Source organism: Mytilus edulis, chromosome 3, assembly GCF_963676685.1.
Source record: "Mytilus edulis chromosome 3, xbMytEdul2.2, whole genome shotgun sequence".
NCBI lineage: Eukaryota > Metazoa > Mollusca > Bivalvia > Mytilida > Mytilidae > Mytilus > Mytilus edulis.
This window is the reverse complement of record NC_092346.1, coordinates 95365632-95389016: the sequence shown is the minus strand read 5'-3', so window position 1 is coordinate 95389016 and position 23385 is coordinate 95365632. Positions and strand designations below refer to the sequence as shown.

Sequence of the window (23385 nt, the reverse complement as noted above, 5' to 3'; positions counted from 1 at the left end):
ATTTAGAAATGTTTTTGTTCTGAATACGAAGAGTTATGTTTTTGTGAATACAATACATCATCATAATGTATCTGTAAATTACGACGATATTTTCTATATTTGAACCTAAGCTGACCAAGAATTTGTCACCTTTACAATATTCACTTGCACGTACAGTTAGAATTTGATTTGATTTTTATATGAACATGTACATGTTTAAAATATTTTTTGTAAAACTTTGTATACACCAAACACGCTTATATGTTGTGTTGTCTAATGAAGGATACATTGTTTGTCATGTTCATGTACCTCAAACTGTAAATAAAAATGACAAAATGAAGTAACATCCTTTTTGTTTTATTTAAACAGCTGTGTGCTGTATTTAGTTAATACTTTGATAGCATAGTATGCAAGAAAGATTTAAGCCTGGTTTCTACTTCGTATTACCATAAAAATATACAGTGTAAAATAGGAGTCGTACTAAATTTGTTTCTTGTGCTCATTAAACTGTTTACATGCTTATGTTTTGAAGAATGGAGAAACAAAAGGAAGAAAACGGTGTTTCTAAAACAAATAAGATTACCAAAGAGAATGACAAGGATGGCGGTTGGGGATGGGTTATCGTTGCTTCTGCTTTCATGGCGCATGTTCTTGCTGATGGAATGTTATTCACACTGGGAATATTATATATAGAATTTCTTGATGAGTTTAAGGAAGGAAAAGGAAAAACAGCTTGGATTACCTCCCTTATTCCAGGAACTATGCTTACAGTAGGTAAGTGTAAAAGGTAACAATGAAGTAACTATGTTCATAAATGACAATGATAGCCTTTTTAGGTCCTTTGTCTTCCAAGAATTAATCCAAAGGTAACTTATTAAAAAAGCTGTGAAAATTTAAAAATTTTGTTGAACATATAGGGATTTTTAATTGGTGGTCTAACATATCAACGGTCCTGGAATTGTTAAAATATTATAAATGATGAACACTCCTTGCTTCATTTGGCACAGACGATATCGCAAAATCTCTCGCTATTTCTTAACCGACGGGGAACAATTTTCACTATTTTAATTTTGATAACTTATTACCAAGACAAAATAATTTTCTTTATCCTATTATCTTAGGTGTGAAATCTAGGTGGCACCAGTCATCTTTAAATTATTCCTTGAGACCAGAACAACGTGTTCATCAGGATAGCCGTGGTCGAATGGTTAGCGCATCGGACTAAAAATACAAATGTTCCCGGCTCGATCACCGGGGAGAAATTTACAGGGACTGAATTTTCGGCTCTCTCTTGAGACCATTTGCGATTACGGTTTTGAGAAACGATGCTAGTCCATCGGAAGGGAATGATAAATGAATAACCCGTGGTAAAAGAGAACAATATCTCTTGCACGTAAAATACACCCTTTTAGATTTCGATAAAAAAACAGGCTTATGTGGCTACAAGGCAGCACTCGCACCAGCAAAGAGGAATGAAATTAATATAAGTTGTAATAACTTGTTTCCCAAATCACTATAAATAAATTATGTTTAAACTAAACCACCTGTAGACTGTTTTAGCACCATTCTCAAGTTAAACATATATGTACAAATTTGCATGTATGTTTATTAGAATATCAATCCGAACATATAGTATTTATAGATCTTTATACAAGTGGTCCATTTGCAAAGTATGCAAATTCACATTATTAAAAACAATTTGTTTTTTAATATTTAAATTGATAGTGGAATCGATGGTGATAACCATATAAAACAAAACGCATTACATTGAATAGCGTCAAAGGTATTTTTCACGGAAATGTCTTGTCTTAAATTCTTCTTTGTATCTTATGTTAGGGTTTTTGTTGAGTCTGACAAGATAAAAATCATTGTTCCTGAAAAGGACTAACATAACAAAGGCAGTTTTATTTCTTGCTTGACATTTATTTGCTGGTTGTTGTAATATTTCATCTTGTCACATTATTGTTATACAAATGGGATTTACTGTTAGCCCCAGATTGAAGACGTATTTCTATCATGTTTCTGAATCGTCTTAAGTTGAGTAAATTCCTTAACAAAGAAATTCATTTAACATATTAATCGAAATATTTTACAATACTATCACATACTTTCATAACTTATTGCTGAATACCCTTTAGGCTAATTTATTCGACGATGCAAGTGTTTTATCCCATAAAACCTTCTTTTAGTGAACCTATTTTAATAACAATCAACGGTAATGACACAAATGTTTTGGAACTAAATGGGAAAATATAAACTAAGAATAACGACAAAATAGGAAATTAAAACTTTGCTATCACACGCCTCCCTTTCTGAAAAAAAAGTAATTTTGCTAGCTGCATCTAATGGGATGCAATCCTCAGTGTTGACTGTGGTATAGAACTATGGTTATTCCTTGACTTCGTCCGTCTGGCAATGAACCCTTGCTTAAATCGGACATCATATATTTACTACGCGGTATATGTAAATACGAAACACTTTCTGGACGGAATGAAACAGTCAATACAATACAATGCACGTAAAAGAACCCTTGCACCTATTTATTAAGGAGTCAGTTTGCCTACACACAAACCACATTTACTGGCAGTGTCAGTTTTAAATTCCGTCCCATAATAAATGTGATATATTAAATGCAAATCAAGCCCATGACATTTATATGAATCATTCAAAACAAAACTACGTATACATAGAATTTCAAAAATTCAAAAATTTCGTTTTTAACCGGAGTAGGAAATAAGCCCTCTTAATTCAACCAAAATGAATTTTCCTTACATGTAGGACAATTAAAGCAAATGTGATAGTTTATAAATTTTTATTATTTTATTTATAGGTCCAATTACCGGGGCTTTGACTAATCGATTTGGATGTCGATCAGTGTGTATATTAGGTGCTCTTGTAGCTACCGCTGGATTTGTCATTAGCTATTTTGCTACCAGTGTGTATTTTTTGTACTGTTCACTTGGAATTCTAACAGGTAACTGAGAAACAAAATACTTTTTATGAATATGAGAAATATCTTAAATAATTTAAAAAAGGTTTTACAATTTGGAAATAGGCACGACTTAGTTAGTTGGTATAGACTCTATAACTAAAGGATTATGTGTTTAAAATTTTCAGACAAAAGCCTGCAATAAAAGGAGATAAAAACTAACCAAAGATACCAGGTTATAAATTTGTAAAAGGCAAACAGTGACGTTCGATACAAAGAAATTAATAGGCCAAATAAGTACAAACTTAAAGAGCATTACACACCTTTCCCCCCATAAACTGGTAAGGTCGATTGAACCTGGTTTTATAGATAGCTAAACCTTAGACATGCATGACAGGCGCATCAAATTCTATTATAATTTACATTTGTATGAAGCGCACGGTCATTGCTTTTACAACCCTATGACGTTAATACTTAAAGAAGCATTCAATACTTTTAATTAATTATTTTGCTATGATCATGAAAACACGTTTATAAAAAACGCTATAAAACCAGGTTCAATCCACAATTTGCTGCATTTGAAAATGCTTGTTCCAAGTCAGGATTATGACAATTGTTGTCCATTCGTTTGATGTGTTTTATCATTGATTTGCCATTTGATTAGGGACTTTCAGTTCTGAATTTTCCTCGGAGTTCAGTATTTTTGTGATTTTACTTTTCACTATCAAGATTTTTCTTTTATTTACCTGTGCACTTTATTGTAGAAGCAGGTGTCAACATGAATGTTACAATTCATTTGAAATGAAGTTGATTAACGAATTACGCGAGATTGCAGTTAGCCAATCAGAATAACAAATCATGATGAAACATACTTGTAATATAAATATTGTGTGATAATTTTAACAACAATAAAACAAACAAATATTTAACAAAGAAGCAGAAAAAGCATACATCAAATTTAACAAATTATTTCATTGCTTTTTCGTTTGAGTATTTTAGTTATGTATGTAAAATCCACCCATAAAGAATGGATAGATTTTAAGTATTGCAGGACCGAGTAGATTAACATTAACTCTGACGTAGAATCGCGCGTTTGACGTACATCAGTCGATAAGAATGTAAACGTCACAAAGGTAGTGATATAACATAATTTTGTCGTTCAAAGTATGAAAAGAATGGTAAGCGTTGTTGAATCTCTCAATTAAATGTAACTGAGTCAGGTCGTTATTAAATATACCAAACACTGGTTATCATGAGTATACAAGTCTTCAATTAAACTGGTGCCTATTGGAATATCTACAACTATCCTACGAGACTTAAATTTATTACCAAAACGTTAATATGTATATCGTAAAGTAGAAAAATGTACAGCCGTAAACATCTCCTCACACTATCAAAAACTTAATATCGCATACTGACCTTTATCAATGCAAAACGAGTATTTATATGACTTGCATCAAATAAGGCAGGCCTTTGATAAGTTTTTTATTTTTCATGGTTGAAGGTTGTATGGTGAATTAAAATTACTTTTTGCATAGTCATTTAAACTCTGTGGAGGATAGTTGCATCATTGGCAATCATACCACATCTGTACAATTTATATGCTTAATATACATCGAAGTGAAGAAGAAATTCCTTATATGAAATATTGCAAAGATATACATGTTTCTTTCAATTCTTCATTTCAAAGAGTAAAACAATATAGAATATCACTTTTAGGTATCGGATTTGGTGGTATATTTTTATCAACATTAGTATGTGTTGGACAACATTTTGAAAAGAGACGATCTTTTGCTCTTGGTATATCTGTTAGTGGTTCAGGAGTAGGAACTTTTGTATTTGCTCCAGTTGTGCGTATTCTGATAGACGAATATGGTTGGAGAGGTGCTATTCTAATGGAAGCAGGGTTCGTACTGAACATAGTTTTGTGTGGGGCTTTTTTTCGACCGGTTCAAAACAAGATTGATAAAACAAATGACAAGTCAGCAATAAGGAATGAAGGAATTCATCTATCAAGTTTAGAAGATAACTTCGACATAAAAGAAAAACCGATCACAAATAAGCAAATTTTTACGATTGTGAAAAATGAGAATGAAGGGTTACAAGCATTAAAGAAAGAATCAGCTCTATCATCAGACTCTACTGACAGTACTGTGTCAAGCTGCTTCTCTAGACATTTTGACTTTGGTTTATTAACAAACCCGATATTTACCATATTTGTTGTGTCGAATTACTTCACCGCCCTGGGATTTAATACTCCATATGTGTATTTACCAGATCGAGCTGAGGAGAAAGGTATGAGCCAGTTTGACAGTGCATTTCTGCTTTCAATTATTGGCATTTCAAATACATTTGGACGTATTATTTTCGGATGGATTGCAGATCAAAAGTGTGTAAATCGGCTTTTGCTTTACAGCATGTCGCTGGTTATTTGTGGAACTGCTAATGTATTAAATCCATTTAATGATAGTAAAGTATATCTAATGATGTACTCAGCTGTTTATGGAATGTTTATTGGTAAGTAGTTTTTTTCTCTAATATGTCTTTTGAAATGAATTTTGACTCGCAACTTTTAAAATATTTCATTATTAAAATCGATGTATGTCGATAATAAACTGTCGATGATGGCCGTAATTTAACGAACTCCGTTGACGGTGAAAATATAGTTTTTGTATAAAGCGAAAGAATGTTATTTCGTTTGAAGCGTGGTGAATGGACAAAACCATGTATATGTATCAGACCATATGAGTATTTGGACCGTACGCGTACGATCTGGACCTTTAACGTACTTTTTGCAAAATACTCATACTGTCTGACTTATTTTAAGAAATTGGTCAAGTTATTTGAAACATATGTATATTACAGACCAACAAAACTGAAATCTAGAATTGATATTGAAAGTAATACATGAAATTTAAGAAATTGAAGCTATTGGAAGTAAACATAATGTTAGAAGAAATGTTTTTTAGATGGTATTTAGGAACTGCACTATAAAAACCGTCAAAGATACTGGATATAATTATGAATAAAGATCTATTGAAAATACACTAAGAAAATAAGACAAAAACGTGTCGTAAACTAATTCAAAGATTGAAAAAGGAAGCTTTGTTTCTATAAGAATAGCAAATGATAGACTCTTCACCGATTATTATGTAGGGTTGAATACACATTTGGAAAAGATGAAAATTCATACAATCTATGATGTGCATTTGGCATATTAAAGTCTCATACTATGACATGGGAGGTCTTGAACTTATATGGACCAGTTTGTACAAGACCGTATGAGTATACTCATATATGGTCCGACCATACGCATATGGCCCGACCGTATGAGTATAGGCATACGATCCGGACCGTAGGTGTACGTCCCAAATACTCATATGGTATGGCACATATATGTTTTTACATTCTTTTTAAATAGTTTAATCGGGTCTTATTACTGAAATCTTGATAGGTAAATTTAATTTATTTTTCCCGTACCATGTTATATATTTGTATCTCAGCAGAATTCTTAGACAAAAAAATAAAAGCCATAGTATAGTCATTTAATACCAATCAACTGACAGCTTTTTAAGGATATGTTTGGGACGACAATACGTGTCTTCACTAACAATTATATGCTTTTTTCGTAGATTCGTTTTCATTTAAAACTAGAATTTGCTTTGTTGATTATAACTATTTACATTCATCCATTCTTAATTAATCTTAATTTAATCAGGAAATGCAGAATTGCACTCAAACGATAATATATAAAGGCAACAGTAGTATACCGCTGTTCAAACTCATAAATCCATGGACAAAAAACAAAATCGGGGTAACAAAATAAAACTGAGGGAAACGCATTAAATATAAGAGGAGCACAACGACACAACACTACAATGTAACACACACAGAAACGGACAAAGCATCAGACAAAATCCCACGAGAATAACAAATATAACATCAAAACCAAATACATGAATTTGGGATAGACAAGTACTTGTCAATATATAATTGGAGGCAAAAGATACCAAAAATATATTTAAACTTTAAAACAAACTGACTATGTCATGGACATAAAATATCAGCAAAAAAACAAACAGTACACAAAATGCAAAAAGAACCCACCAACACATCGGGGGTATTCTTAGTTGTTCCGTAAGGGCTAGAAAATCCTACTCCATCTTTTGGTGATGTCTTTTTGCTCAAATGATGTGATATCAAACCATGAAATATCAAACGAAAAGATATCAAACATACCCTTATATTTCTATACACTATTTAGAATATTAAAATATATATATCGGTCACAACTATTGAGTTTATACTAAAAATAAACCATCATGTTATGTTTTTTCGCAATTAAAAGATAGTTGATTTCTATATTAATACAGGTGTATTCGTAAGTTTAAATTCTGTGATACTTGTTGACCTCCTAGGGTCAGAACGTTTAGACAAAGCATTAGGACTACTTATGATGTTCCAGGGATTTGGTACCCTCTTAGGTCCCCCTATATGTGGTAAGTTTTATAAGATATCAAAAAGAGGCTGAAGATACCAAGGGCCAAAACAAGACTTATAAGTCGACGAAAAACTGATAACTCCGTGGCAAAATCACAATACGGCAAAAAGATACACCTTACATAGAAAACAAAAGACTTACCAACAAAAACCCCATTTAAAACAGGGTTGATTCCGCGATACCGAAAGGTCAGATGATGATGGCTCACATGTTTCTCCTTTTAAATACATTTACAATGTACAATTCGACCAAAGATCAGACATCTCACAACAGCGGACTAATAATTAAATCGTATCTTACCCGAAGACAAAAAGCAACTGAAATTCATCGATCATGTAAATCGTTTACCTCTATAACGAATGTGTAATAAAAACAAGCAACACAGACATTGGCCATTATAAAGCACAAAAACCTATCAAATATTAATTTAATGATTTAAGGTCATAATACAAAAAGAACTGATGCAAGACGTTACGGTCATTCTGACACTGACTGTGTCCATCGACGACGTTCAAGAAAATTTTTAAAACTTGAAAAGGTCATTTTTTATCAAAGGTACCAGGATTATAATTGAGTACGCCAGACGCGCGTTTCGTCTACACAAGTCTCATCAGTGACGTTCAGATCAAAAAAGTTATAAAGCAAAACAAGTGCAAAGAGTATTGAGGACCTAAAATTCCAAATACGACTAAGGTAATCTATTCCTCGGATAAGAAATGCCTTAGTTTTTCGAAACTTTCAAAGTTTTTTTATATGAAAATGACCATATAATTTGTATTCATGTCCACACCAAAGTGTTGACTACTGGGCTGGTGGGTGATACCCTCAGGGACAAAACGTCCACCAGCAGTGGCATCGACATTCAAAGGAATTGATAGAATATAAGGGTCAATCTATGTCATTGAAGATAATTGATAGAACTTAAAATGGCAATCGCCGACGTTCAAGAGAATCGATAGAACTTTTAAAAAATGTTTATTCACAACGTTCAAGAGAATTGATAGAACTTAAAATGACAATCCACAACGTTCAAGAGAATTGATAAAATATAAGGGTACATCCATGTCATTCAAGAAAATTGATAGTACTTAAGAGGTGAATCCACCACATTCTAGGTCAATCCATGACGTTCAAGAGAATTGATAGAACTGAAGGGTCAATCCACGACATTCAAAAGAATTAATAGAACTTAAAATGTCAATCCACAACGTTTAAGATAACTGATAGAACTTTAGAGGTCAATCCACGACGTCCAACAGAATTGATAGAACTTAGGTTATGAGTTTTGTTTTGCATCCGGTGGATTCTTCAAATATGAAAGTTTTTTCGTCCAATCGTTCGTTCGTTCGTTCTTTTTTTTTCTTTCATAAATAAGGCCAATATCATACCACATCTTCTTTTTTATATATGGTGCAATAAAATTCATTTTCAGACAGCTGAATGTTAATTTACCTTTCAAAGAGGGTTTATAAGAACATTAAGATTATTTTTTACATGTTTTATGGGCTATTTTCTGTTTGCCTCTCTGTATTTTCATAGTTAGACCGGCCTTTGGTCCAGAAATTAATGTAATGTTTACAAATTCTTTTTTACACGAAGGTTTTGACGCAATTTTACAAAAAAAATAAGATAAATAAAAGCAGCAGTAGTATACCGCTGTTCAAAACTCATAAATCTATGGACAAAAACAAATCGGGGTAACAAACTAAAACTGAGGGAAACGCATTAAAAATAAGAGGAGAACAACGACACAACATTAAAATGTAACACACACAGAAATGGTTTAAGCATTAGTAAAAGACATATGATTTCGATTAGATTTCTTGATAAATACATGTCAACAGTTTTATAATAGGTATTACTTTAAACGATTGAAATTCGACTTCTGGCCAAATTTTTTGGGAAAAAGGTGACATCTTTCCTTCTCTTTTTGTATTATTTTATAACAATTAAGTGCAGATTGTTGCCATGGATACACCAGAAAGAATGTTTTACCATTTTAACTACTGGAAATACAATCTATGGACGATTCTGATTACACACATCTGCACACACATTACACAAACAGTAAGCTTAATTTGCTAGAAAGCAATGAAAAGGGGATGGATGGTAAAATGTATGAGGGTAAACTTTCATATTTTTCCTAACGTTATCATTTGAATAAAGTATTCATTCTATCTGTATTTTTTTTCTCACAAGAAAACTGAATTTATCAGTTTCAATTTCATAGCACTTCAGGTACTTAGTACTACCAAACATGACAAAGTAGATGTACGGACAAATAAAACACTTAAAAATCTACGAGACTGCTGAATGGCAAACATGGTTGTCTAAACACAGGACAAATCAAGAGAAACAAGACAGATGTGCAACCAAACAAAACAAATCAACAGCAACAATACAAGTCGACGATCAAACACGATAAATAAAACGACGAGACACGTGTACAACAAAACTACATCAATCAAGACAAGTGTATGGACAAACACAAGGTTGTTCTAAACACAGGACAAATCAAGAGAAACAAGACAGATGTGCAACCAAACAAAACAAATCAACAGCAACAATACAAGTCGACGATCAAACACGATAAATAAAACGACGAGACACGTGTACAACAAAACTACATCAATCAAGACAAGTGTATGGACAAACACGATAAATAAAACGACCAGACACGTGTACCACAAAACTACATCAATCAAGACACATGTACAGACAAACAAGATAAATAACAAGACGAGACACGTGTACAACAAAACTACACCAATCAAGACAAGTGTACGGACAAACAAGATAAATAAAACGACGAGACACGTGTACAACAAATCAACAGCAACAATACAAGTCGACGATCAAACACGATAAATAAAACGACGAGACACGTGTACAACAATACTACATCAATCAAGACAAGTGTACGGACAAACAAGATAAATAACAAGACGAGACACGTGTACAACAATACTACATCAATCAAGACATGTGTAAGGACAAACAAGATAAATAACAAGACGAGACACGTGTACAACAAAACTACACCAATCAAGACATGTGTACGGACAAACAAGACAAAGAAAGAAAAGCAATGCAACTGTTCAACCAAGTGAAACCAGGCAAGTGTACGATTGAACAAGACAGAACAAGAGCAACAAGATAGGTTTGCTACCAAACAAGATAAATCAGAAGATACAAGATAGTTGAACAGATAAAAAGATAGAGAACAAAAGTACAGATAAACATCAAAATAAGACGAATCAAGTATCAAGGCAAATGTACGAAAATTAAAATAAGGGCAAAACGAAAGATGTACACCAAAAAGATAAATCAAGGGCAGCTAAGAAAATGTACGACCAAACATAGTTTTTTGAAAACTAAAATCTATGGCAATGCACCAATAAAAAATAATAAAAAAAACGAACATAAAACAGTAGCAGTTTCATCAAAGTAAGACCTAAACATAATCATTAGAGGTATTCCGTTTTATATAAGATTCGTAAAAAAGAGTTTCAACAAATAGGGTATGCTTTATCTTATTTTTCAGGCTGAAGTACTACTCTTCTCTAAATGTTAAAGCTCGATAGTTATCTCTTACTGAAAGAAGTTATATGATATATGATATATACAAATGTTAATAAATAAATACCATTAAACGGACATATACATTTTACTTTCAGGTTGGCTATATGATGGCACTGGTAGTTACAGTATTCCTTTCTATTTTGTTGGTGGTCTGGTTATATTTAGCGGAGTCGTGTTATGTTTTATACCTCTTTACAGAAAAAGTAAGACAAGGGATCTATATGGCATAAGCGGAGAATAAGGACACATTAGATGTCATAAAAGTGAAATGCATGGTTATCTATTGTCTCTATGAGACATACGGATTAAGTTTTGCAATATATTTGGTTCAAGTGTTCTAAATCTCTGTTTTGACAATCAATACGCATGTGCTAAATAATAAATCAAATTGAAAAATCATGTGATCATGTTATTCACACAAGACAGAGAGCAATTTTGATGCCCCCGAAACTATAAGTAAGGGAAATATTGTTTATCTCTGTCCGTCTGTCTTTCCGTTTGTTCATTCGTTTGTCAGTTATGGGTTTATAGTTATATCTCCTCCTACAGTTTTAATGCTAAGAAGTTTTCACTTTGTTGGCTCTTTGTACAAATTTTGAAAGTGTTCATGTGGTCCCGGTTTTGATTCTTATCAATGTTTGTTCAAATAGCAGATATTTGAACTTTGTCATGTTTGACATATAAACGGTGCATTTAGTTATTCCGCAAAACTCCTCCTACACTATGAATGCTCGGATTGTTTTACTTTGCTGGCTGTTTGAACATATCTTGGACATGTGCACGTAGTCAGGGTTTTGATTTTTATCAATATTTCTTCTTTTGGGAGATAGTTGAACTTTGTAATTTTCGAAGTATATTCTTGCAAACGAGGTGCAACGAGTTTCCTGATCACTACTAATACAGTGAACCAAAGACTTATGTGCGATTCAAAACACCTGTAAAAGTAGCCCTACTCTGGCATAACTAGGGCTTTTGATGTCAATGTCTACATAAACTAACAAAAAAAATTGCAGAAATTAATCTTCTGTTGAAAATTTACTTGAACAATTTGAGGATAAATGAGCTCAAATTAGGCAAACCAGGGAAGTAAATTTTGGTCCAGTTTACTTCTGAACGGTCTTGTTCACTAAATTTGTTGAAAATTGGCATAAAGAAAAGGAGGTATTGCTTGTACTACTCAAAATATACTCGTAGATGGTTTATTTGAAGTTGAAGTCATTTGTTGTCAAATACTAAAGAGAAAATAATTGCCATACATCTTTATAGCGAGTAGTAAGGTCTTCTTTTATAGTTGCGTCAAAATATCCTTTCTGTGCATAGAATGGGCCACCCCAGTTAATAGCATTGCTTTACATATGTAACGCACTTGTGGCCATATAAAGATTATTAGTTTTGGCATCCGTTTTAGGAACTTGATTAGAACGCGGACTCAAGTTACAAATAGTTATGGCAGAGAATGGTAATTTTTCTTGAAGTTGAATATAGGTATTTGAAATTGTTGGGTAGCTGTTGTAAATTTCCTGTTCCACAACAATTGTCAGTCTGTATAAATCAGGAATATAGCGCATATGAGCCAAACTGTTATCCAACAAATACTATAAATAACAACTATATTGAGTGTGGAAAGAAATACATTTTAAGTGTTGATTAATACATTGTTATACAATTTATCTAACTTTAAGGGTTTTCCATATTTCGTTATATGTATAAAAGCAAATATATAAATTTGAATTAAAAAAATCTTCAAAAACATATTTTGAAGCCCCTATCTTTTGAGATTGCAAAAAAAAAAACCAAAATGAAAACATTTGACAATGCTGAACAGATAGGAAACTTAAGAAAACACAGTTATGTATATTTTATTTAAAGATGAACTTTGATAAGATTTAAGAAGTTTGGACGCATTAGTGTTTTCAAATGATACCCGGTAAAATATTATGCTTTATTTAAGACATCACCACAATCTTATCAACTGCCTATGGGTATTTCTCTCAGAAGAAATAGTGTTAAAACATTATTTGAAATTCTGATAATCTTTCTGCGGTTACATTTCTCAAAAGTAATCTTGTTAAAGACGATCAACTGTCTAGGGTAATTGGTCACACAATTAATCTTGTTTAAGTCGATAAAATTTCATGGGATATTTTTCACGTATTAAATTAACTTATTTACGACAACCGTTTACCTTCTAATGATCTGTCTTGGATTATTTCTCTCAAAAATAATCTTATTCAATCCATGAAATCCTGTTGTCTGTGAAAAAATGGTCCAGATTTCTTTTTTTGAAAAAGAGTCATCAGTGTTTTGATTATTGACTTCTGTTTCCATCGTTTGTTCACCCGTTTCGTTCATTATATCTAACCTTATATTCAGTGTTGTACTTAAAATACGCCAACACTACAGTTCGGTTTTACATTTTGTCAATGCTGACAATTGAAATTAACCGTAATACCAGACAAATTCAAAGTATGGCCACCAATGAAGAAACCTTTCTCTAGTCATTGAGACGATTTTGAAACAGTATTAAATTGAATAATTCTAATAAAACGTACTATTTCCATAGTAATAACAAATCATAATTTACTAAATCGATGATGTAAATATATATAATAAAAGATTAAACTACACCTTTTCCAAAAGGAAAATATCTGCATAATAAAGATAAAACATTAAATCAAACATTTCTATGTATCGTAAACTTAATATTGACTTTAAGTCTGACATACATACTTTTTTATTAATTGTTATTTGTTTTGATCTAGCAGTCAGTAATCATGATTACTCTCAGATCGGTACTTTGTTATTTTTGTTTTAATTATATGTTAATAGTCTATTCGGATTTTTTATAACATGAGCAACACGACGGGTTCCACATGTGGAGCAGGATCTGCTTACTCTTCCGGAGCACCTGAGATCACTCCCAGGTTTTGGTGGGGTTCGTGGACCTTATTCTTTAGTTTTCTATGTTGTTCTATATTATTTGTCTGTTTGTCTTTTTCTTTTTTAGCCATGGCGTTGTTAGTTTATTTTCTATTTATGAGTTTGACTGTCCCTCTGGTATCTTTAGCCCTTCTTTTACATTTCTACATATCATCATTCCAGCAAGACCTGCACATGAAGTAAAAACCACGTCTGGTGTGTTAGACGGGTTTTCTGCTTTGCATCAATCAAACTGATGAGTTGAGATTTTTTAAACTAGAATTTTACAGTTTTTTCTTAATGTTGTACTGTTAAACCACTATCCAAGGTTAGAGTAGCGTTGGTGTTGCCACATTCTATATGTGTCTATCCCAAGTCTGGAACCGGTGATTGAGTTGTTGTCGTGTATTACTGTTTCTTATATGTGTTTCTATTTAATTGATCTGTTAAGTATCTTCTTATTAAAATTTATGGTATGGACTTTTTCACTTTACTTCTTTTCTCTCTCTTCCCGTCTTCATTGTCAATATCTAGAATAATTAACATTTGCTTTTTACTTTAACTTGCGGATATGTGCTTTCTCCGTTTATTGTTAATTTATTATAATTAATTTATGAACCCTACAATACGTGTTACTTTATTTGATATAAAAGTGTGTTTATCATATTTTATCATGGTAAGTTTCAAATATATAAATATTGTGTCACTATGATATTAAAGATGTCTGAATATATAATGTTCATCTGTGTGTGTGTGTATATATATCTATTTAAAATATCTTCAAGCTTCGATATTTTTACAAATTACGTTTAATGAAACGAAAGTAGATATTTCAACATGTTTCATTTGTATTTCAAAATTGAAAAACGCTTTGTGTCCCTTGCTTATTATTTTGGACAATATATACATCTTGACCAATTATGCACTAAATCAGTGATTCTTATTGCGTACATGGACAAAACTCTTTTTATACATTACATGTTAAATATAAAAAAGAAGATGTGGTATGATTGCCAATGAGACAACTGTCCACAAGAGACCACAATGACACAGACATTAACAACTATAGGTTACCGTACGGCCTTCTACAAAGAGCATAGCCCATACCGCATAATCAGCTATAAAAGGCCTCGATATGACAATGTAAAACAATTCAAACGAGAAAACTAACAGCCTTATTTATATAAAAAAAAATGAACGAAAAACAAATATGTAACACATAAACAAACGACAACCACTGAATTACAGGCTCCTGACTTGGGACAGACACATACATAAATAATGTGGCGGGGACAAACATGTTAGCGGGATCCCAATCCTTCCCCAAACCTGGGACAGTGGTATAACAGTACAACATAACAACGAACTATAAAAATCAGTTGAAAAAGCTATTTGTTTTTGTACATCTACCGTCATGAAAATGTTCAGAACAAAACAATCTGCACATACACTTTCTCATGCATAAGTTTACATGTGTATATATATTTATCTATAAACAGCAATGTAAGCTCACACATTTATATAATATCATTATATGGTTCTATTATATAAATGATAATATTACATTAACGCATGAAATAAAAAACATTAATGCACCTTAAATCTAGTTTACAAAGCACTTAAAATTATTGAAACACTGCAAATAATTTTATTAATTCAGAAATCATTGCGAAACATGCGACAGGCAATAATTTCTGAAATAACAGTATCTGCCAGAGTTCATATCAAGTGAATGTAATCAATTATAGGTAACCGTCGGCTATAAAAGGTCCCGATATGGCTGATATGAAACATTTCATTTTAGACAACTGACGGCCAAAAAGTTTGCAAAGAACAAAAATGAACAAATGAAAACCACTAAACTTCCGGTGCCTGACTTGGGAAAAGGTAAAAATTAAAAAATAAGGAATCAAAATTCCGAACTCAGAGAAAATTCTAATCGCAAAGTCTGTAATCAAACTGCAAAATCAAAAGCTCAAATACATCAAACAAATAAAATACAACTGCCATATTACTGACTTGACACATAAAAAATGTGGCTTGATTAAACATATTGTAAGCGCCTCCCACTTAACTATAACAGTACACCATAAGAATGAACTGTAAAAACCAGTGAAAAGAGGCTTAGACATGTAAATCAGCAGATAGGTACAAATAGAAAATGAAAGCACAGAGTGAACGTTGCTGGGTACTTGTACATCCCAAAAACAAAAAGACACTAAATACAGATCTGAGAGTACTTACAGTTACTGACAGATCATTCAAAGCCAATAACAATTAATGATGGAAATCATGTATCTAAGGCTACAACAGAAACATCCTAAATCCTAAATTTTACGGTAATATTGTACTAAAAGCGTGGAAATCACAAAGTGATCCTATTACATTGGCACTAACATCGATTTTGTCATCAGCAAATTAAAACATTACGAAAATTGTATTCTTTTCAACAAGATGTATAGAGACACACACAGGTTCATTTTTATCAATAACGAATTAAATTCTAACTATCCTTCTTCCTGATGATACATTTATTTTTGGCATGGCACAAGTCATGTCTTTTTGACTGTCCATAAGGTTAAAATACTTAATCCCTGGGATGTGTTATAGTTGATTTTAGTCTCTGATGCATTTTTTGTAATCATTATTTATCGTTTTGGCTTTTAATTAGCTGTCAGTAACTGCGAGTACTCTCAAATCGTACGTTCTTATTAATTTGACTTGTTGATACTATTTGTAATGTTTTTTGTTGGTATTTAATATTAACTTGTATCTGTTTATATACCAGCTTTGATTGTTTGGAATAACTATAAATTTTCCCTTCTTCGAATTATGAACATCAAAATTATTTCTTTTCTTCTTTTATATTTTACACTTCCGGTACCTGTACATGAATAACACGAAGTTTTATCGAGCACCAATAGTTTTATTGATATACAAGAATATTTTGGTATTCTTTGACGAATGATTATACAGAACGAAGAAGAAGTATACTTAACAACAACAATATTTTCATTTAACTGTGTATAATATAATAATATATTTTTTTTCAAAGTTGATGTTTTTCTGAAATTGTTTTTAGGCACTTTAGGACAGGACAATTGTTTTCTTGCCCGGCTCCTCCTTCTCTCCAATGTTCCCATTTTTTTGTTTTTTTATCAAGTTTACTAACACAGGAATAATTTTAGCGCTTATCTGTATATTATGCTCATTCATTCCTATAAAAGGGGTCTCTGACTCATTTGGGGGTTTCGATCCCGGATCCCACTTACACTATGTACGTAAGCCATTCTCCTTTTTTTGTAATTTCCCATGTCCCGCTAGACTTCATTTCAGTACCGTTTAACAGCACAATAATTTGACTTTTATGTGTCACGCTGTATCTGCCGCGGATAATTAACTTGAAAATGATAGCAGATAGCAAATACACTTTATTCGTAGCATATGTATATGTTCACTGTAAATAGAAAACGTCATCCGGAAGTCTGGTCTGACCTAAAATTTCGTCCAATGACGGAAACAATATCCGGATGCTTTTTTTTTGTTTTTCTCCCAAAATAGCTCAATCTGAATAATCTTAAGAATGGATGACAAATGCGACTATGCACTGTACCAATAGGACACAGATGCATGATGATTGATTTATTGTGGAAAGAAGAGAAGCGACACACAAAATGAGGTCTTCTCGTTTAATAGTATAGATTCGTTCTTGGATGGTGACGTTTCTTTTGCATCATTGTTTGATGTTTGCATATCTTAAGGCTTCGGTGTGCTCTTGTACTTTGCAATGTATTGGACTTTAATAAAAGAATCTTTATATTAACGAAAATTTATAAGCATATATATCTTATATCTTCGGGTATTCACATTCAAACGTTTATGACAATATTCTATACAAAGCACTATAATTTCGTTATTCAACTCAAAAGCAAACAAACCTTTAAAACGACCTTTTCACTTTGTCATTATAATGGAATTTGATGCGACTGTCATACAATTGTCTGTTTGTTTGTTTGTTTTTGTCGTATATTTTAGTAACAATCCTATTGTTTGGATTTTATACTTATAAAATTCTTATTCTTATTCTTATTCTTACAATTGAGAGGTTTAGCTATAGAATCATAAGAAAATACTTGTACCAAGTCAGGAATATGACAGTTGTTATCCATTCGTTGGATATGTTTGAGCTGTTGTTTTACCATTTGATGAGGGTTTTTCCATTTAGAGTTTTCCTCGGAGTTCAGCATTTTTGTGATTTTACTTTTCACAGAGGATATAACAACGGTCAAGTCATTTTTTATAATAAATATTGATTCACGCATATTGTCTTTGCATTGTAAATTAACATTTTAATTGTATAACCAGTTATTGACATGATATGGTTTTGTTCTTTTTGAAAAATTCAAATGTTATGATGCTAAAGCCATTATGCAACGAATTGTGCTTGAGTTTGGCATGATTAAAACGTAATTTTAATTGAGACTGGGATCGACATGTCAGTAAATGCTAGCAGTCTTTTAAATCATTGTCATTTTGTTTAATTTCTTCTGTTACCCATTCTAACACAAGACTAACTTTTACAGTACGTATTGCGGTGTTTATTCCTCGTTAGTCTGAAGTAAAAGGGAAGGTTTGATATCTCACATAACATGTTAGATTTAGGAACCTTCAGCAATTGTAAGTGTTATGTGAATTTTAGTTCATTTCTATGTTTCGGAGTTTTGTGTGAAGCTCATTATGCTAGGATATATTATTGTTAAGGGGCCAGCTAAAGCCCCCTTCGGAAACAGAATTTTCGGTTTTTATTGAAGGCTCTGCGTTGGTGGCCTTGTGTTGTTTTTATGCACTGTGGTCGGGTTATTGTTTCTTTGACACATTCCCCGTTTCCATTTTCTCAATTCTGCGTGTATGAAAAAATGTTGAAAGTTTATTTCTCTATATAGAAATACGTGCCTATCGTACAAAAGTTAATCCTGGTATCCATTATGAGTTTATAAGTAAATTCCTTTATTGAACCAACTATTTCACATATATTCTAATAGTGATAATTGTATTATTTTACTTTGAAAATGCTAGTATGTGTTGCGTAAAAAAGATAATGAGCTCCAAAACTTCATATGAGGTTATTATGCCTTTTGCATTCATAGCATACTTTAGAGTATACTACTTTTTGTATGTTGATGATCAAGTATTTTGGCCAATATTAACGTTACCAATATTTACAGTTAACATTTTTCTTTTAATTATTTCGAATGAAAATCTTGTTAATTTTTCCTCATATTTATAACAGTTGTTGTTCTACAAAGGGTAAAAAATCACTGTAATGTGGTTGAAATTATGTACCAAACGACAAGAGTAAATGTACAATACTATTCGGTTTGCCTCTAACAATAGATTTAGGATTTCTACCAAGGGTACAAAATACTTCAATCTGTTGTGAGACATTTTCTTGAATATGTTCTAATACTAAATTTTTTATATAATCACCATTCTTTTAATCGGTGTTTTTCTGAAATAAGATGTATGAAATTGTACTTTATATATATATAAAAAACTGAAAGCAACGTAAATGTTAATTGTTTTTAATTTTTCAAAGGTCCAATTACCGGTGCTTTGACTAATCGTTTTAAATACAGACCAGCGTGTTTATTTGGTACTCTTGTAGCTGCCGCTGGATTCATTATTAGCTGTTTGGCTACCAGGTTATTTGAAAAACACATTTCATCTCCATCAAATGAGCCGCTGTTTACAGATAGGCATAACATATGAAGATACATATACGTGTTAGACGAAGGAAGTGCACATTTGGGGACAAAAGCCTTCAATTTAATGGTAAACAAAGATACCAGGCTTATAAATTTGTACGTCAGACGTGGATTCACTACACGAATCATCAGTGACGCTCGGATCAATATAGATAAATAGCAAAATTAAGTACGAAATTGAATAGCAATAAGCAACCAACTTTCCGAAGATTCCCTCGAGAATAGGTCTTTCCATTAATCATTGTGTTTTGCGGATTAAGGACATGGTTATGTCAACGACTGTACTGCGATATTTGAAAAAAACCCAATGAAAATTGAGACGATCGTAGTGCGATCGTGTAGATCGCAGTAAGGTCATGCCACGGTCGTGGTGAAGTTCTCAAGATCGTGATGAGCGTGGAACAACTTTTATAATGTTCAAAACAATCGTGGTGCACATGGCGAAATCAGGTCGTAGTAGAAGCGTAGTTAGATCGCAATAAGGTATTAGTAAGATCGGAAAGGCCGCTGTACCATCGTATCGAGAGCGAAGCAAAAGCGATATTCCAGTCAGAGAAAGTGCGCTACGATCTAACAGCAATGCTACTACGACCTCACTGATACCATATTGTTCTCACTGCGACCCAAACAAGCTTCTACTACAACTATACTACGTTTATACCACGTTGTTCAAGACCATAATACGATTATAGCACGCTCATGCCGTCCTCATCACGCTATTCTAACAACATTACAACTTTACAACGTTCATACTATTACCATTTCGAGTTATAGGTTGCATTTCTGTAAATATTGACAATGCAATTTCCCATAGGAACTCCTTTTACGGCTAAAACTGTACCATTTCTACTATGAAGTTTTGAAAAAAATCTTATCCTACAATTGAAAGTTCATATGCACCACAATTTTTTTCAAAGGTCAAAATATAGGGCTGTGCGGCATATTTTCAACGTTTATATGCCCTGAACTTCTCAGAGTTTAAACTTACACTAATTTTCTTAACTACTCCTACCTCGAATGAAAGGTTACCACAGATTTAAATGTAAATAATATGCACGTGTTTATTTACTGGTAACATTCCCAAGTTCTGTCTCTGCGATATGGAACACAGAGAGCATAACTGGGAACCAGTATGTAAATTAAATTAATTTTCTATGAATGTTCAATTACTCCCCAAAAGAGGCGTGTTTTGAGAAACAGCTGTATTTACAAAGTGCAACCTATACAGACATTTATTCAAATAGAAAACTCTCTAAAATCAGTTTTTCTCACATTAATACTCATTTATCAGAATTAAAGTCTTAAAGAAATCACTGTGTATACTCTAAGTTTTTCTTTACTTTACATTTTATACCCCCTCCCCTGTTTCAATTTTTAAAAAAATTTGAAAACAAGACTTTAATTATTGCCAGCTTACCCTATTTGCATATTTTCTGATAAAAAATGCCTAGAACCTGTTAAAAAACTGTTTTGATAACATATTGAAAGCATATCAGAATATCATAAATGTAATGTTTAACAGTCAATCATTACAACATTCAAGATTATATAAAGTATCCAATCCAGCCTCTATCTCCAGTCCACATCTTACTGTATGCCTATTTGTCAATTAAAGAATACATTTTCTGCCTCAAATGGTCAATTTAGAATTCTTGTCATAACAGTATCATCTGTAACCATATATCTGACACAATTTAGCTACTATATATACTAGAAGTGTTTAAACAAAGCCATATTTGCAATAGTTGTATGTATGCAGATACCAGTCTGAGATATAAATTCACTTAAAATGTTGTAGAGATGACTGCTAACATCTGATTTTTGCATAATTGCCAAGTATAGTTATTGTTTTCTATATCAAGAACTTTAAAATCATAAAATCATAGCATTTACAAGTTAAATTATTTGTTTTATGACTCAGGGGGTAGGCAATTTTCTATGTTTTTTGCCCCTGGGGCCTCAAATTTCCTAAATCATTTTGCTGTTTCTAGCAATCTGGAATATTTAGTACATATTCAGGATAGAACACACTATTGTAAGTTTTCTTGAGATATTTTTGTTTTTCTAGCTTGTATTTATTATGCCGTGGTGACAAAAAAGCAGATTTAGGTGTTGCGGCTTACTTTTTGGTTATCGAAAGGACACAAATACCCCATAAATAATATTCAGGAAGGATCTATGAGTTTCAATGACTGCGAAGAGTAAATATAAGCACGTCTTAACAATTTAACTTACAAATATGCAAATATTATGATTTAATTTTGTATCCAGGACTTTAAGTAAACTATGCATACTGTAACTGTGATGAGTCATCATATTTAAGGCCCAGGATTCTATCAATCTTCATTAAATATTTATAAAACTTCTTATTTGAGTTAATTTCTTTAAAATCTGTGAAATAAAGCAAATTTTGTTAAATTCTGAATGTTCCCCTTTTTCACCCTATATAGTCATGCTCATTGCCATTTTCACATGAAATAAATAAAAGCTCTTCAGGCTTTATTTGAAACATCTTTTTCGATAGAAGCATGGAAACACAAGACTATGTACATGTGCTAATACCTCTACCATCATTAAAAAATATATACAATCTTAACGACCAGCTCATAATAGTGTTTCTGAGCGAGCAAAAAAGAAGAACAAGAAGAAAATTTGACGGCGTAGGTTCATCTTTGGTTATCAACCGAAAGGAGACTTCAGCTTAGTCATTATAATTAGTTGATGAACGATTTACGAATCGAGGATGCAGTTTCCTTCTCTTACGTGTTAAGATCGCAAAAAGATATGCTCGATGAACTTCATAACAGAGTTGCTTCAAACATCAAGTACAGATATACTCTATTTAGAAAAGCCCTGTCTCCTGGTCTTAAACTTATCATCGTGGTAAGAGCGTGCTATATAATCGCAGTAGAAGCGTGGTGAGATCTTGTTACAATTGTTTGAATCGTAATTTGTTCGAATTAAAGGGGCACTAGCTGCTAAATTCATGTTCACCGATTTGACTCAAATTCTTATATTTTATTTAAACAATGTAAAACATTTTTCCAAACTATCAAAAATATTAAATAAACAATTTACAGGACATGGTCTCAATGAGATGTTGCTTCGTTTCGTATGACATTTAGCCAAGACGCCATCTAGTTAACTATCTAGTTGACCTTTTATGACCATAAAAGCGATGTAAACATAAACACAGATAAAATAGATAAAGCAACTCGTGCAATTGGATTTTTATAGGTCTGTTCAATTTTGTATTATAGATTGAAAATTTATGTTTATCATAGTTTTTACCTTTATAAGAATGATTTTGTGTGGATCGAATCAGTAAATACCCGTACACGGACAATGCATGCGTTATTCTATCACTTTCTATGGGGTTGAATTGGAGTTCACATGAATATGGATTTAATGAGGTTGCAAGTGAATAATTCATTATCAATGTTTATTAACTTAATTTGACAAAATTGAACCATTTTAGGTGATAAAAGCAAATTATTATTTCACTTTTTCAATTTCATTAATGATTGAATAAAAAAAAATCATACTTTTGATTTTTTATACATCTCGTAGCTAGTGCCCCTTTAAGTAACAAATCAATAGATATGATAGAAATTTACATAGAAACTTTCATAATATAAAATGTTAACTAATAATGTTATAAAGCTAATTCACCGAAATGCATCGCACATATTTTAGTAGGTTAAATGATT

At 32.2% G+C, this 23385-nt stretch overlaps 1 protein-coding gene across 1 annotated transcript; it reads left to right on the top strand.

Moving 5' to 3' along the window:
• Window positions 1-366: 366 nt before the first annotated feature.
• LOC139517833 (monocarboxylate transporter 12-like) lies at window positions 367-11356 on the top strand. The gene is made up of 5 exons (XM_071309286.1): window positions 367-753; window positions 2810-2953; window positions 4628-5425; window positions 7282-7407; window positions 11087-11356. Exons 1-5 carry the CDS (start codon window positions 513-515, stop codon window positions 11230-11232), a joined length of 1455 nt encoding a protein of 484 aa, XP_071165387.1. The 5' UTR covers window positions 367-512; the 3' UTR covers window positions 11233-11356.
• Window positions 11357-23385: the final 12029 nt, after the last annotated feature.

Bases quoted from the DNA above. Each gene is read 5' to 3' on its own strand.
- LOC139517833 (XM_071309286.1), top strand. From the start codon at position 513: ATGGAGAAACAAAAGGAAGAAAACGGTGTTTCTAAAACAAATAAGATT. The intron at 754-2,809 runs GTAAGTGTAAAA...TTTTATTTATAG, and splicing joins AGGAACTATGCTTACAGTAG to GTCCAATTACCGGGGCTTTG. The intron at 5,426-7,281 runs GTAAGTAGTTTT...ATATTAATACAG, and splicing joins TGTTTATGGAATGTTTATTG to GTGTATTCGTAAGTTTAAAT.